Raw genomic sequence first — 14,841 nt, forward strand, 5'->3', positions numbered from 1 at the left:
AAAAAAGTGCAATACATTTTTTTAAATTTTTACCTCAGATTTTATTATTTAATAAAATTATAAATATACGACTTAGTTTACAACATATTCTTGGCATCGGTAAATTTATTTTGTATCTAAGTATTAAATAACTAATAATAAATTAATAATGGTTCAAAATACATGTACACGTGTCAAGGAATAACTGAACAAAAATTGATTCCTTATTTTTCTAGGTAAATTTTATTAAGGAATCTTTCATCAGTTTCCTCAGATTCACTCGCAGTATATTTTAATTAACTTTGAATAAGAATAATAGAGCTAATTATTTTTTAAAAAAACGACTTTTGTTTTATTAGATTAAAACAGATTAGATGAATTTGTATTTTCGAATTGATCATAAAATTATTATATATAAAAATTAAATATATAAAACTCAATTATACTTTAGTTATAAATAGTTTTGTAGTTATTTATGATCTCAATCCACTACACACACACACACAAAAAAAGGGAGCTGAAAATTGAAAAACCAGTATATTTTTACGCTAAGTGAATTTTATAAAAATAAATTTCCAGTACGTTTTTTTGTGTGTGTGTTGTTTATAAAATGTTTTGAAAAGTACTTTCAACCGTGACGAAAACGTAACTATTAAATAATAATAATCTAAAATAAGTAACATCGTCCAAGTTCTTATGAAAAACGTTATATTTTGAAAGAATTGATTTTGGCTTTATACAACTTTGTAATATGGAATTTAAAATTCTCTGCACCTGGCCACTCTGAAAAACTTAAAAACTCGTCTGTGACGTCATCCACTTCTACACTCGCATCCAGTGTATAGCGGAAGAGGGTAGGCAGTTGTATAACTAGTTACATTCGTGTGGCGTGCTAAACATGCATCTGTCGAAATCTTTTACCTTTTTTTAATCAAATTTATATATATATGAATTATTAAACGATAAAATGTATCCGTCGCTAAGTGAGCATAGCTCTCGATCAATGACTGATTCTATACATTTATCATATTACAGTCGCAAGGTAAATTTATACAATAGTAAGTACCATTCATATACAGTATATTTATATTTTTCCTCTATTTATTCTTGCAATACTTTAAAAACGGTCATTGTCAGATGTATTAATTGGCGCGATTTCTGTGATCAAATATTGTCATTTTTAACTATCAAACGTTAAATTGTATCAAAGTTTAATTCATTTGTTCGAAACTTTGAAATTCGTGGTTTTCTTTAAGATACAAATATTTAAGTGAGAAGCGAAACTATGTCGTTATGAAACTGAAATTATTTTATGTATTTGGAACAATGCGTAACAGAAAATTCTTTTTATGCGTTACTATGCCATTGTTAACAAAATATATTTATTTGTTATAGCAATTCTTATTATTATTTGTTTTTTTAGACACGAGAGAATTAGTTATAGGGATTAGTCTCTTTTTTGAGGCCCATTCTTGTTTCATAATTGGTTAATTTAGAATGTAATTCACCAATAAACGACTGTTTTAAATTTAACCGAGATTTATTGTTCCAATTTATGATTAAAATTTTAAAATATTTTTTATTTATTTTTTATACGTGTTAATAAATATACTTCACTAAATAATTTTAATAAATTATATATTTAATTCAAATTATTTGAAATCATTATCATACTCAACATACTCAATTAAAACAAATTGTTTTAATTTAATGCTTAAATTTCATAGTTTTATGTTTAAGCCTTAAATTGATTGGTTAAATAACAGTATAAAATACTTATATAAATGTTTAAAATTTATAAACATGGTAATTGAAACTTACTCATATTTTTGTAATACAATTAATTATTTATTAACCACTATATTTTTTGTTTATAGGTTATTATTTTATCTCAAAAGTTTATAATGGAATAATTTTATAAATGTGACTACTTCGAAGACTTCGGCATGATCTGTATAAACGATTGTTCCAGAATATACCAGAGTCGGATGTTTTTATTTATCTTTGCTTGCATCTCCGGATTTCTATTTGCATTTGTATGGAGACAGTATGAACAAACTGTAAAGTTTTCTCTGTCATTTAATCATTATTCTTCATCTCTTGTAGATACCAGTTATGGAAAATGGCTAAAGCAAAATGGTTTAATGCATAAAGCCATTCCTGAAGAAAATATAAGCTTTGCACAAAATGCAATTGAGATGGAAGCAACGTATCTTCAAAAAAAGATCCCCGTTTTATGTATGATATTCGTTAAATCGCATAAAACTGCCATGGCCGTTAAAGAGACTTGGGCTAAGCATTGTAATTTTGCCATAAATCTTGGAAGTTTTGTCGACGAAGAAATTCCTGTTTTAAAAGTTTCGCCAATTCCGTTTCAAGCTTTTTGTCAAGGGTTTGTATCGGCGTGGATAAAATATGAGGATTCCATTAAATGGATGGTGATTGTTGATGATAAAACATATGTTATTGTTGAAAATTTGAGATATTATGTTGCTTCTTTGAACAGCAGTCATCCTTATTATCTTGGACATCCTGTAAAGGACTTTTCAAATATTTACAACACAGCAGATGCTGGTATTGTACTTAGTCATGGTGCCTTGAAATTGTTGTTTTCTATTTACTCTGATGGAAATAAGTGTTTTGATAGAGATAAAAAGTCATCTAACTATTATGATGTCGGAATAGGAAAAATAATGAAAAAATTTGAAGTATTTCCTGTCGACACGAGAGATAAAAAAACTCGAGGACGATTTAATCCGTTTCCTATAGAAAAAATGTTGATACCGGGCTTCACTTCAATTTTTAATCCATATTGGCGATCAAGTGTATATTTAAGCAGTGAGGTAGGTTATTTTTGTAGCTAATTTGTGCATTATATAATTTTCATAAGTGTGCATACATGCTGACATCACTAAATATAATTAAGTGTATAATAAAATCTTACAAACTTCACATTTGTTATTAAATATATAATAATAATAATAAAAATGCTAAAATTCTATAATGAATTAATGTAATAATGGACCCAAAATTTTTAATAACTACATAAAATCATATGGTATTACTTTATAATAATAATTCATAAAAAGAACATTTTTAATATTAAAATTTGTTTTATATATTTAATATATATTCATATAATTATATCATCTATCTTTGTTTTTGTTTTTACTATTGTATACTACTGCTACTTGCTACTTTTTAAAATCTTATTCTATGTTTTGTCTATTTTCTTTTAAATTTCTTTATAAATGTTCTGTATCTTTCATACGAACATCATACTATTATCGTAATTTTATATCTATTAATCTCTTGCAGCTCTTTACCTGATATTCGCTTTTGATGCAATAAAAATAAATGCAATGCACTTTCAGCATATCTATAAAGTATAGCTGATTGTATCCATTTTCATGTATTGTGTGCCAGTCTGCTTACCATCATTTGCTCTATGAAAAAATAAATTTACATAACATTATTAAACTTGCTTGGCCATTTGCTAATGTTATGTAAATTCTGTGACTTTGAATGTCTTGTGTCTATGGACCTTGTTTCACTTGCAGTTGAGCTCATGCATAGTTCCATGCCATCTAGCTTAAGTTTTGATGGGCATCAAGTTGGTTTGTTTATTTATACCATGTTCAAGATATTGGATAATATCAAATTCTATGAAGTATAAAGTGAGAGTGAAGGTCAGGTAATATGTACTACTTTATTGCCATCATTTATCTTAAAAACATTTATTACCTGAATATCAATCTCTACAATTCTGTCTCGCCTACATGTGCTAGAAGAAATTGTTTCTGAAAACCTAATTTTATTTGTAGTTTGCTTGAATAGCAGAACTCTGTAACTAATGGAAATTTGAAGAAACAAACAGACTTAGATTTAATTTCTTTTATTTTTTGCATCAACTCATTACATGCAATAGATGCAACAACTCATTGACTTTCTGCCTGCATGTGTATAAAATAAAAGTGATACCAATAAATAATCAAACTATAGATTGATGCCAACCAAACTTTCACAGAGTTTTTGATAGAAGGCACTCTACATAAGTGTAATAAGGTCCATTGCAAGTAGATATTTTGAGAATTAATATAATATGTTTATTACATTGATATCAAAATTAATATTTTACATTGCTAGCATTTATGATTGGTTTTGATTTTATGTCCATTTTCAAATATATGCGAATAATTTTTCAAAGAAATATTGCTTTTTGGTATTATTTCATGATTTTACTTATGATATATTTTATCAATAATTGGTATTCTTTTTATGTATGATATATAGATAATGAAAAAAATTTACAAAATTATTTGGAAAATAGAAAAACATGATTGATATAAATGAATAACAGAATAAATGTAGATTTGAGAATAATATTTTTAAATAATAAATTTTGCATTACAGTATTTAAATCATTTTTAGATTCTGATTTATGTAATTTGAAATGAAGTTAGAGATTTGAATGTTTGAATAATATTTATCTGTTTTAAATTGATAAAAATGAATAGGTAAAATTATAAGATAAAAATATATTGATAAATAGGAAAATTACCAAAAATATTCTCTTGACACAAAGTTAAAAATTATATCTTATAATTGAATTAGAATTTAATATTATTTTTAAACAATGAAAGCATAGTATTTGTTACAAAATATCAAATAACATTTTTGTTAATTTTTAGATGATTGGATCAATGAAACTATAATTTGAAAATTCATGCATATATTTCATAATTTAAATTATTTCAGGTCCTAATACATTGATTATATCAGTTAATCAAATATTGTTTTTTTTTAAATGTGAATAAAAATGCTTGTATTTTTTATTTAAAATAATTTTATTTATCAAATTATTCACCTTCACATTCAATTACACTTTCTGAACAGTTTGAAAATACTACTTTCATAAATGATTTGAATGGCTCCCAAAAAAAAATCTATGTAGGCCTACGTTGACCAAACCCTTAGAGCAGATTTGTACAACGAGCAAGCGTAGAATACATGAGAAATTAGAGCTAAAACATCCATCTCTAGTGAATCATCGAAGTGTTTTTGTTTTTACAAGACAACATTCACCCACACTTTAAAGTGATTACAAGAAACAAAATAATGCAATTGGGGTGGGAACTTTTACCTTATCCTTCCTATTCTGCTCACTTATCTCTGTCAGGTTATCACATTTTTTTATCTTTGGATAATCATATGCATGGAAAACAATTTACAAATCAAGCAGCTATAAAAGAGGAAGCAAATCAATTTTTAATGCTAAAAATGGTATTTTCAAACTGCCAACAACCCATTGGAAAAGTAATTGAATGTGAAGGTGAATATTTTGATGAACAAAATTATTTTAAACAAAAAATTAAGCTTTTTTCCCTCATTTCAAAAACAACAGTATTTATTTGGTTACCTGATATATATATATATATATATATTAAGATCAATTTATTAGGATCTTATTAGAAGTTAAAGCTACCTTTGTATTCATTAATTATTAAAAAAAGTTGATTTAAAAATGTTTTTCTCAAAGGCATTTATTAGCTTTTAGAATTATAAATATAACAAAAAATATATTAATTATCATAAATATGAATATATAAATGTTGTCTATAATTAGCCTTTTTTCAGTGAAACTAGTATATTTCTTATACTAGTTTTTCAAGAATAATAAATTAATAAACATAAATTGGATGTAAGTTATAAATTTATGCTTTTAATGAGGAGAAAGTTGCAATATCATCATTTCAAATATTTGTGTGCACACATATACAAGCATGCATAATATAATATATGAAGTATATATCATATGTAAAAAGAATACCTGATTTCTTTATACAATAGTTTTTAACAATTGTTTTCTTATTTTCTTTTTTTAGGGGAGCAATTGCTGTAGTAATGATGCAATTACATTTCATGGTATTTATCCTGCATATATGTATTTATTTGAATATATGATGTATCACTTAAAACCATTTTACAACAGTCCCTTAGGTCTAGGAAACAAACTACCTCCAGAAACAAATATTCAAAGTAAATATTCAATAAATGATACATATAAAAATGTGGGAATACCTTTTATTAAGTTTATAAATTTAAATGAAGTTAAAGAAAAATTAAAAAATCATTCAAGATCAAGCCATTCTGGTAAAAGTAATAACTTTTATAAATTCTGGAATCAGATATTTGATACGTGAGATATTACAACTAAATTTTAGAGTAATATTCTTTTATCTATTTGGCATTGTGATATATACAGTTTTAAATTTATTGGGCAGCAAATGTTATTAATATTTAAAGAAACGTTAGGGCAATTGTTTTTTATTGTTATTGTTGTATGTAATTAAATATTTATTTTTATATAAAACAAAAAACTGATTATATAAATGATACATCCATTCATTTAAATAATCTGACTAAATAATTATCAAGTGATGATATAAAATTTTGAAAAAATATCTGAAAATATCAAATAATTAAAATAGTTCTTTAAGTAATGAATATCAGTAAAATTTATTAAAAGGAGAAAAGAATTTGATATATATATAGATGATGAATTGGGAGGTTTTGTTATACTATAAAATATAGTATACTCTTACATTTTGTTGTCTGCATGTGATACTAAAGATATATAAATCTATTCTCAAGACATATCTAGGATATCTGATTGATTAAAATTGCTCACTCAGTCACATTTTACTATTAAAAAGCATTATCTTATTAATGTGATCACATACAAATAAAATATGTATTAAAAGAACCAAACTTTTTCTATAATGATGACTTTGGAAAGATTTATTACCTTCACAATTTTTTCTATATAAAAAAAATTCATTTGAGATTCAAAACTATAAATTTATAAAGTATTTAATTATGGTGATAAAATACATCTCTAAAGATTTTTAAATAAAATTCTAAGTCAAAATAGAATAATCAAAAATTTTTGCTACAGTTTAATGATATTTTTCAGTTTTTATAAAATGAAACATATTAATACTTTTACATCTCATCTGAAATGATATTTATAGCATTGCTACCTAAAATTTAAAAACTAGAATTTTTGTAGGTTAAAAATCTCATTTTATTATTTTAATCAATTATATATTGTATATCACTTTTGCTATAAATAAATGAATAGTGTGTAGATTATAATTTAAAGTTTTTAATATACTGTAAATACAAAATTATAATTGTGTGATTAACAATATAAATTAAATTGATCAGTAAACATATACAACTTCCATATCAAATTTTTTATCCAAAATAATTGGTTTCTGGAGTTTAACCCAAAAGTACAGTAAGACCCCGCTTAACGCGGGAGATGCGTTTCTAGATGACAGAGCGCTAAACGAAACAGCATTAAACGGGGTCATCTTAACATGTAAATAAGAGGGATACGTGAAACAGAACAGAGAATAAGAAAATTTATCAGTTTTTTTTTTGTTTTATTTTGTAACATTTATTGTTAAATACTTTTTTATTACATTAATTATAGACTTATTTATTGCTAATATCAAAATTTATTCATAAAACATTCATAAAAATAAAAAAAAAGTTCAAGTAAAGAAGTTATGTTTGTTATGAGGAAGGTTCTTCCTCATTTGACATCTTTTGCTTCTTTGTGAAGAAGTCATCTAACGTCGTTTGCCTTTTCCTGTTTTGTTCAGCAAGCAGTTGTTGATAGCAAGACATCGCATCCATGACACTTCGTCTTGCCTTTGAACTTCTATCAAAATTGAAATCGTTTTGTATAAACTGATCCATAATATCCGTTATAGTGGCTAAACTTTTTTTTAGAAAATCCGTTGAAAGTTCCTTTTGTTCCTCATCTTAAGAAACGCTAATTTCATCATCTTCATGCACTTGTTGTTCTACTAATTCTTTTAGATCGTCGTTGGAAAAACTTTCTCCGGTTGTAACTTGCAATAATTCTTCAATATTCTGTGCATTTATTTTATCCAACCCTGTTTCATTAGCTAGCTTGATAATTTCGTTGGCATCAACAATGGATTCCCTTGTGTCAACATCCTTGCTTAGCTCCGGCCATACATTCTTCCATACTCCTTTCAAACATTTCTCGGTCATCTCATTCCAGGAAAGATTGATGTTGTCTACAGCATCCATGATATTCTAGTTTTTCCAAAAATCTCTAATGGATTGTTTATCTGCTCCATCTGTTTTATCAATTAGTTGTCGGAATGTCTGCCGCAGACAATAAGCTTTAAAATTTGATATTAAGCCTTGATCCCAACACTGCGTGCGATCTCGGGAATTTCAATACTACCGCGTAATACCGAAACAGCGTTAAGTGGGGCAGTGTTAAGCGAGGTCTTACTGTATTAGGATAATAAAAATTAAACTACAAAAAAGTGGGTGTATTTTTTTTGGTTAAAAATTATTCAGTTTAAATTTAGAAATTATAAATTCTATAAATTTGATTTGCTGATGATATAATTTATTAAGAATATATAATTATCCTTTAAAATGCTTAAAACAAATATTTGAAAAAAAATTTTATAAAAATTTTTTATAAAACAGCATAACATTTTTAACTGAAGTAATATAACTTAAAATGGTTAAAAATTGTTAATAACTAAACACTACACAAATAACCAATATCCAGCAAAAAAACCTACAGGAAAACTACATGTGACTGAAATTTAAAAAATTTTGTTTGTTAAATATTTAAACATTTTTGATTATTTTTCAGCAGGTGCCCATAGAGGGGGAGCATGAGCTATAAAAAAGGGCATTGTAATACATTATATAAAATATACAGTATATTTATTTACAGGTATCTTTTGATTAACGCAATTAATTAATCTCTCGATGCTACTGTGTATATCAAAATTGTGTTAATCATATACAATGGTACCTTGGTACTTAAACAAACAATCTTAATCTGCTAAAACAAATTTTTGGTTGGTAATTAATACTTTTATTTTGTCATCAGTAAAAAAGTTTTCTGTGATTAAAAATGAATAACTAATTTAAAAATAAGCTGAAACCTTACAGCTCCCTTGGGGATTAATTAAGAAAAGGAAAATCTGATGACAAAGGCACACCTGCCCAATGTATGGGTGCCTGTTATTTTTGTTGTAAAAATGATCATAAATATAATTTAAAATTTCATCTTTTTGCAATATTTTTTTGTCATTTTATATAATTTATAATTCAAATATAAAATAGTTTGGCCTCTGGGTATCTGCAGGAGAGAGTTAAAAAAACAGTACAAGGTTGATTTTTACATATTTCAATATGCATAAATTGTATATGACTTAAATATAAAAATATACAGGTCTTTTATTTGAAGTAAATATATTTTATTTAATATTATTTTGACACTGTTTTGTTATACTTAATATTATAGATTAACTATTATAGTTAACAAAATACAGAAATAGCATGTATAGAAATTCAATTAATAATACTGTACTTGTTATAGTTGATTGTGAAGATAAAATTGATAACACTTGAAAAGAGTTATAGAAAAAGAATCTTTAAGCTTAGATTACTTTACATGAATAATTGACGTGTATGTATATTACAATTATAAGAAAGTTGTATATTGAATAATTTAAAATACATTTAAAAATGTAATAGGTTAAATATATTTTTTAATGTGTATGTTATTTACTTTTAACCAATATTTGTAAAAATATGAATTATTTGAAAACAATTTGTGTGTTCTTTGCAGACTGTTATATCTATTATAATGATCACAATTCAAATTCTACTCATTTATGTTCTATGTATTTGGATTGTATATAATTGTAAAAAAATGTTGAAAGTGTTTATATTTTTGAATAAATCATTTGCATTTTTTATATAAGTTGTTTATTTAATAAATTAAATATTAACTCAAAATAAATACATTTTTTTAAGCAAAATTCAAAACACAAATTACTTGTAAGAGCTTGATTATATTCATATTGACAAGTAAATTTTAAATTTCAAGATATTAAATTATATTTTTGATGTGTTATATCAAAAATTAAATTTTAATTAATTTAAATCAGAAGTTGTATAGTTGTAACAAAGAAAATCTTTTTGTTTTAATAATTAGCACAAATTTCATCACAGTAATGATAAAATGAAGTGCCATTACTCAACAAGCATATATGCAAAATCTAATTTACATTATGAATTTCTTCTCAGCTGATTAAAAGTCTCATTTATTATAAACTATTTTTATACGTATTTTCTTAGCACAATGTTGCCGTTGAGAACATATCACACAGGAAACACATTCAGAGGAAAAAGGTTGGTTTATTGGTGTGATCGGTTTTGCATTTCGGGCTTAATGCCCCTCTTCAGTCCTATTATTACATATTTATCAGCAAATTGATTACAGGTTTACAAATTTACAGAATGCATTGAAAAAATTACGATACATGTACAATGGTTTATACAATAAACTTAATTACCTGAGATAGTGACAGTTAAACCAATATGACTTGTAAGAAGATATAAACGTAGTTGAAAAAAAAAGGGGAAAATGGAGCTAAAAATTCTTTTGGCTCCACATTTATACACATTAGGACAATATAACATGTGCTAAAATAAAAAAGGGGTAAACTTAAATCTAAAATTAAGTAAATATTAAGAGGCAGAATTTTTATAAAATTAATGTTAAAAAAATAATTCTGATGAGATATACAGAGACATTGACAAGATATGAGAGGTTGAAAAGAAGTGTGTATTCCCTGTTGGGTATGATAGATGGAGGGCGGTAGAACATCCACTGTGCAAGTCACACCAAACTCAGTGTATGATACAGGGAATACACACTTCTTTTGAACCTCTCGTATCTTGTCTATATTCGGCCAAACTATTCGGCTTGATTAACACACATACGAAAATTGGCGTGCAAACCGCATTATGGCAAGGACCCTGCTCTCTATTGGCCTGCTGTCACTACGCTTCGCCAATTGCATTAATTCTTGACAGTTGTAGCAGACAGACATGAGTGTCATGGCAGTATGTGATAAATGATGATATCAAATGCGGATAACAATGAAATGACCTACATGTGTAAATAACGGAAAAAGAACAGAGAAGGACCGCGAAGTGAAAATGTGAAAATAAATATGAAATTGAGTTGATAACATAATTGAACAAGTCGAGGCAGCTTATTGGCACGAAATTCGTGGCTGTCAATGCCAAATAATTGTTCACATAAACTTTGGAAAGCTAAATGCTTGTAATGAAAGTCACTTAGCGTGCACGGGCAAAAGCCTGAGGCCATTCAGGCTACCAAACTATCTCAAATCTGTGAAATCATAACTGTGACTTATATTGACATGCTCTCTGTCTCTTTTCTTCGTTATGACCAGGCTATGAGTCATGTAATTGTAAAATGGGAAATATATGATGGAAAAGTGACGAATTGAAAGTATCGTGTGTGCACATTATGATGTATGCATAGGCATATGTGGACTAGAGCGATAGAGGAAAGAGAAAGGGAAGAGCAAAGACAAGCACTTAAAAAGGATAGGCAGGGTCAGACCCTCAGATGTGCAATGATTCTTGAACGAATAGGTGTGTACGTGTGCTGATCTTTGTAATTATAGATTGTGAATACATATGAGTAATATTTTTTTTTTATTTTGTGCAGGTTATAAGTTATAAATAAATATAAACAAACAACACTAACCCAATAACATTGAATCTAAATACCAAAATGATTAATTTACTGTGTTTTTGTTATTTTTTACTCCTGTTTTTAGATATTCAGCTGAATAGTGATTAAATATTCAGTATTCAGCTGAATAGCAAAAAATAGGCCAAATACCGAATATTCGTTGCATCACTGGAAATCATATTATATTTGTATTAAGGCTTTTTTTTTTACATTTAAATTGCTAATTTGCACTTTTAAATAATTTTAGATGTCAGCATAACCTCTTAAACAGGATGATTTGCATGACAACAAAACATTGTATATCGCTGCTTTTATTAAGCTATATAGTGTTGAATTTTTCTTTAATAAAAATATTTCATACATGTTTTGCAAATTATTTTTAATACAAATTAATTTTCAGTTATCAGCAGATAGAAAAATAATTACAGCAACGTGTAAGTGCAAGAGAGGTATCCATGGTCAGTGCAAACATGTAGCAGCAACAATTTTTGCATTAAATAATTATAAAAACGAAAGTGTTACCAGTGGAAAACAGCAATGGGGAGTTCCACAACATAAGGAGATATACACATCAGGTGGATGTCACCTCAGTAATTGTGTAATTCCAAAAAGGACAAAAATACCAGCATCGTTATCATCAAATGCACTAACATTTTTATTATATCAAAGAGTAAAACACATTAATTATGCTCTTTCTTCAATGTTGAGAGCTGAATTCGACAAAGATGCACAATGTCAAGTGCTGCTCTCTGATTTAATCAACACAGTTCATGAACAATATGAGGAATTATATTTAAAATCTTTAATTACACCATTATTTGAAAGTAAACGTATGAATAATTGTTTTAAACTTGTTGAAAAACTACCTACGAAGATAACATTTTTAAATTGATTTTTTTAGTTTTATCATTTCAGAAAATTGTTAAGATTTTATAATGATAATGTGATTATCACACTTCCAAAAATTACTCAAATAGCATATCTCACAAGAAAAGAAAGCACATGTCCAGACTGGTTCATTTATAAAAGATACAGATTAAGCAGATCTATGGCTCATTCTATAAAAACAAGAAAAAGCAATTTTGAAAAATTGGCTTTTAGATTTTTAAATAATACATTCAAAGGAACAATTGCAACTGATTGTGGAATTAAATTGGAGAAAATGCAAATTCATTTTTGCTTAAAAAAATATTAGAATAATTGATGCATGAGTTATCATGTGTAATAAAGCTCCCTGGATTTGCACAAGCCCTGATGGTACATGCAAAAAAGGAGATAAAATAAGCTTACTCAAAATTAAATACCCTTACACGTGTAAAGATAAAAAAAAATTGTTAATTTCAAGACAAATAAGGTATTTGTAAAGTATTTAGAGTTTAAAAATTCTAAACTTTATTTAAAAGAGAATAGCATGTATTATACACAAATCCAATTAGCTTTATATGTAACAAAATATTCAGTTTTCTTATTTATCTCTAGTGAAATACAAAATATAATTCTTAAAGTGGAAAAAGATGAGACATTTATTTGTTCACTATTAGAGAAGATGCAAATATTCTACTTTAGTTATTATTTACCTGCGATTGTAAATAGTATTTAAGTAAATAGTTTGTGTTTTCACAATAAAAAAATTTCACTCATAATTGGAGGCTGCAAATTTACTAATACTGCACAAACAAACATTATTTTATCTACATATGAAAGAAGTGAAATGGGTAATCTGCAGTTCAATATTTCAAAAATTTTAATTCTACCAATAACTCTCTCAACATGAATTCTTATATGAGCAATTTTGTATGTTTCATCCATTTCATTACCACTAAACTGCTTTTAATTTGGTTTTGAGAAAGGAGGCATAACTAAAATAAATTTTTATTTTCGACACTCAATTTAATTTGAGGAAACCCTCTATCAACTATAACATCTCCCTCCTCCAGTTTTTGCAGAATATCACAATCATTTGTTATAAATGAATCTGTACTTCTCCACTAGAAAGTTAAGTCCTGATGGGGCAATTCCAATTACTGTATATCTCGGCAGATAAGACGATGTATAAATTTTTGTCAAAGTTTCATAGTTTTAGCATATATCTGTCCTATAAGACAACCCCCAAACTATCAACGGCCTATGAATTTAGTTTAGATCAGCAATCATTATCTGAATAATAATACTGTGTAACGTATATGGAATTATGTCCTATATGTAATTTTTCGAATGAACAAATTTTATTTTCTTGCATCTGGCGAATTTTGCAAACTTTGGGCATTTGGGTAATGACCTTGACTATTTACAAAGACATCCTATGGGCTACTCTATTTTGTGCACATACCCCTCTCTTCTAGTAAATAATTACAGTTTGTCTGTCTTTTTATAATAGTTTTAATTTATATAAATTTCAATTTAATTTTTTTGTATCTGTCCTATAAGATGACCTCGGATTTTCGGGGTAATTTTTTATGGTTCAACTATTCTCTTATCCGCCAAGATATGTGGTAAATATTTTATAGTATAAGCAGATTTACAGTAGGAATAAAACTGAATTTGATGTCGAACTGATGATGGCTTCTCAATTTTAATTTCTGTACAGTCAATGATTACTCTTGTTTCAGGATAATTTTCTTTAAATGATTGAGGTGATGTAACCTTAATAATTTCCAAACACAGAACAATTTACATTTGATTTTTTTTTTTTTTTTAATAATATAACTCAGATACAAATTAAAAATTAATAAGCAATTCACTGCACTAGGCAGGGATGGGCAACCTTTTTCTACGTAAGGGCTGCATTATAAAACTTTTGAACTGATGCAAGCCGCATACAAGAGAAAAAGAAAAAAAAATGTTGGTAAATCAGAATTATTATTTCATATATATTTATAAATTAGCATAGGTATACTTAATTTAGCTTCTGGAACTAATGTAAACGTAATATATTAGAAATATTTGGTTAAATATTCGTCACTGCTAGTTTTAAATTAGTTTCAATGTGTCTGTTAGCCAATTTCTTGTTTTAATTTTTACTAAATTCATTGCGGGAAAAACTATTCACATACATAAGTTATAAAAATAATGTTTGAATTTTGTTGCATACTTCCTTAAGCTGGGAAATTGATATATTTATTCACATTTTATGCGTCGCAGGTCATATGCAGCCCGAGGGCTGCAGGTTGCCCATCTCTGGCACTAGGTATGGTTTTTGAAATGTCTCAGAT

The 14,841-nt window shown here is 26.8% G+C and overlaps 2 protein-coding genes and 1 long non-coding RNA gene across 5 annotated transcripts; all 3 read left to right on the plus strand.

Annotated features, from left to right (window-relative positions):
- Positions 1 to 1,829: 1,829 nt before the first annotated feature.
- On the plus strand, positions 1,830 to 7,389 carry LOC136979056 (glycoprotein-N-acetylgalactosamine 3-beta-galactosyltransferase 1-like). Of its 3 annotated transcripts, none has more exons than XM_067274957.1 (3): positions 1,830 to 2,015; positions 2,086 to 2,822; positions 5,865 to 7,389. In XM_067274957.1, exons 2-3 carry the CDS (start codon positions 2,124 to 2,126, stop codon positions 6,180 to 6,182), a joined length of 1,017 nt encoding a protein of 338 aa, XP_067131058.1. In that variant the 5' UTR covers positions 1,830 to 2,015; positions 2,086 to 2,123; the 3' UTR covers positions 6,183 to 7,389. The 3 variants fall into 3 exon arrangements, with proteins under 3 accessions (XP_067131058.1, XP_067131059.1, XP_067131057.1); XM_067274958.1 differs by having other exon boundaries at positions 1,830 to 2,822; positions 5,865 to 5,904; positions 5,972 to 6,055; XM_067274956.1 differs by having other exon boundaries at positions 1,830 to 2,822.
- Positions 7,390 to 7,538: 149 nt separating this feature from the next.
- On the plus strand, positions 7,539 to 9,817 carry LOC136979031 (uncharacterized). The gene is made up of 2 exons (XR_010881319.1): positions 7,539 to 8,906; positions 9,431 to 9,817. It is a non-coding gene; the product is annotated as an uncharacterized lncRNA (long non-coding RNA).
- A 2,049-nt stretch (positions 9,818 to 11,866) lies between these two features.
- On the plus strand, positions 11,867 to 13,229 carry LOC136979035 (uncharacterized). Its single transcript, XM_067274912.1, has 2 exons — positions 11,867 to 12,511; positions 13,109 to 13,229. The coding sequence occupies exons 1-2, from the start codon at positions 11,991 to 11,993 to the stop codon at positions 13,227 to 13,229; spliced, it is 642 nt and encodes a 213-aa protein (XP_067131013.1). The 5' UTR covers positions 11,867 to 11,990.
- The last annotated feature ends 1,612 nt before the right edge of the window (positions 13,230 to 14,841 follow it).

Source organism: Centruroides vittatus, unplaced genomic scaffold, assembly GCF_030686945.1.
Source record: "Centruroides vittatus isolate TY-2023 unplaced genomic scaffold, ASM3068694v2 contig_575, whole genome shotgun sequence".
Classification (NCBI taxonomy): Eukaryota; Metazoa; Arthropoda; class Arachnida; order Scorpiones; family Buthidae; genus Centruroides; species Centruroides vittatus.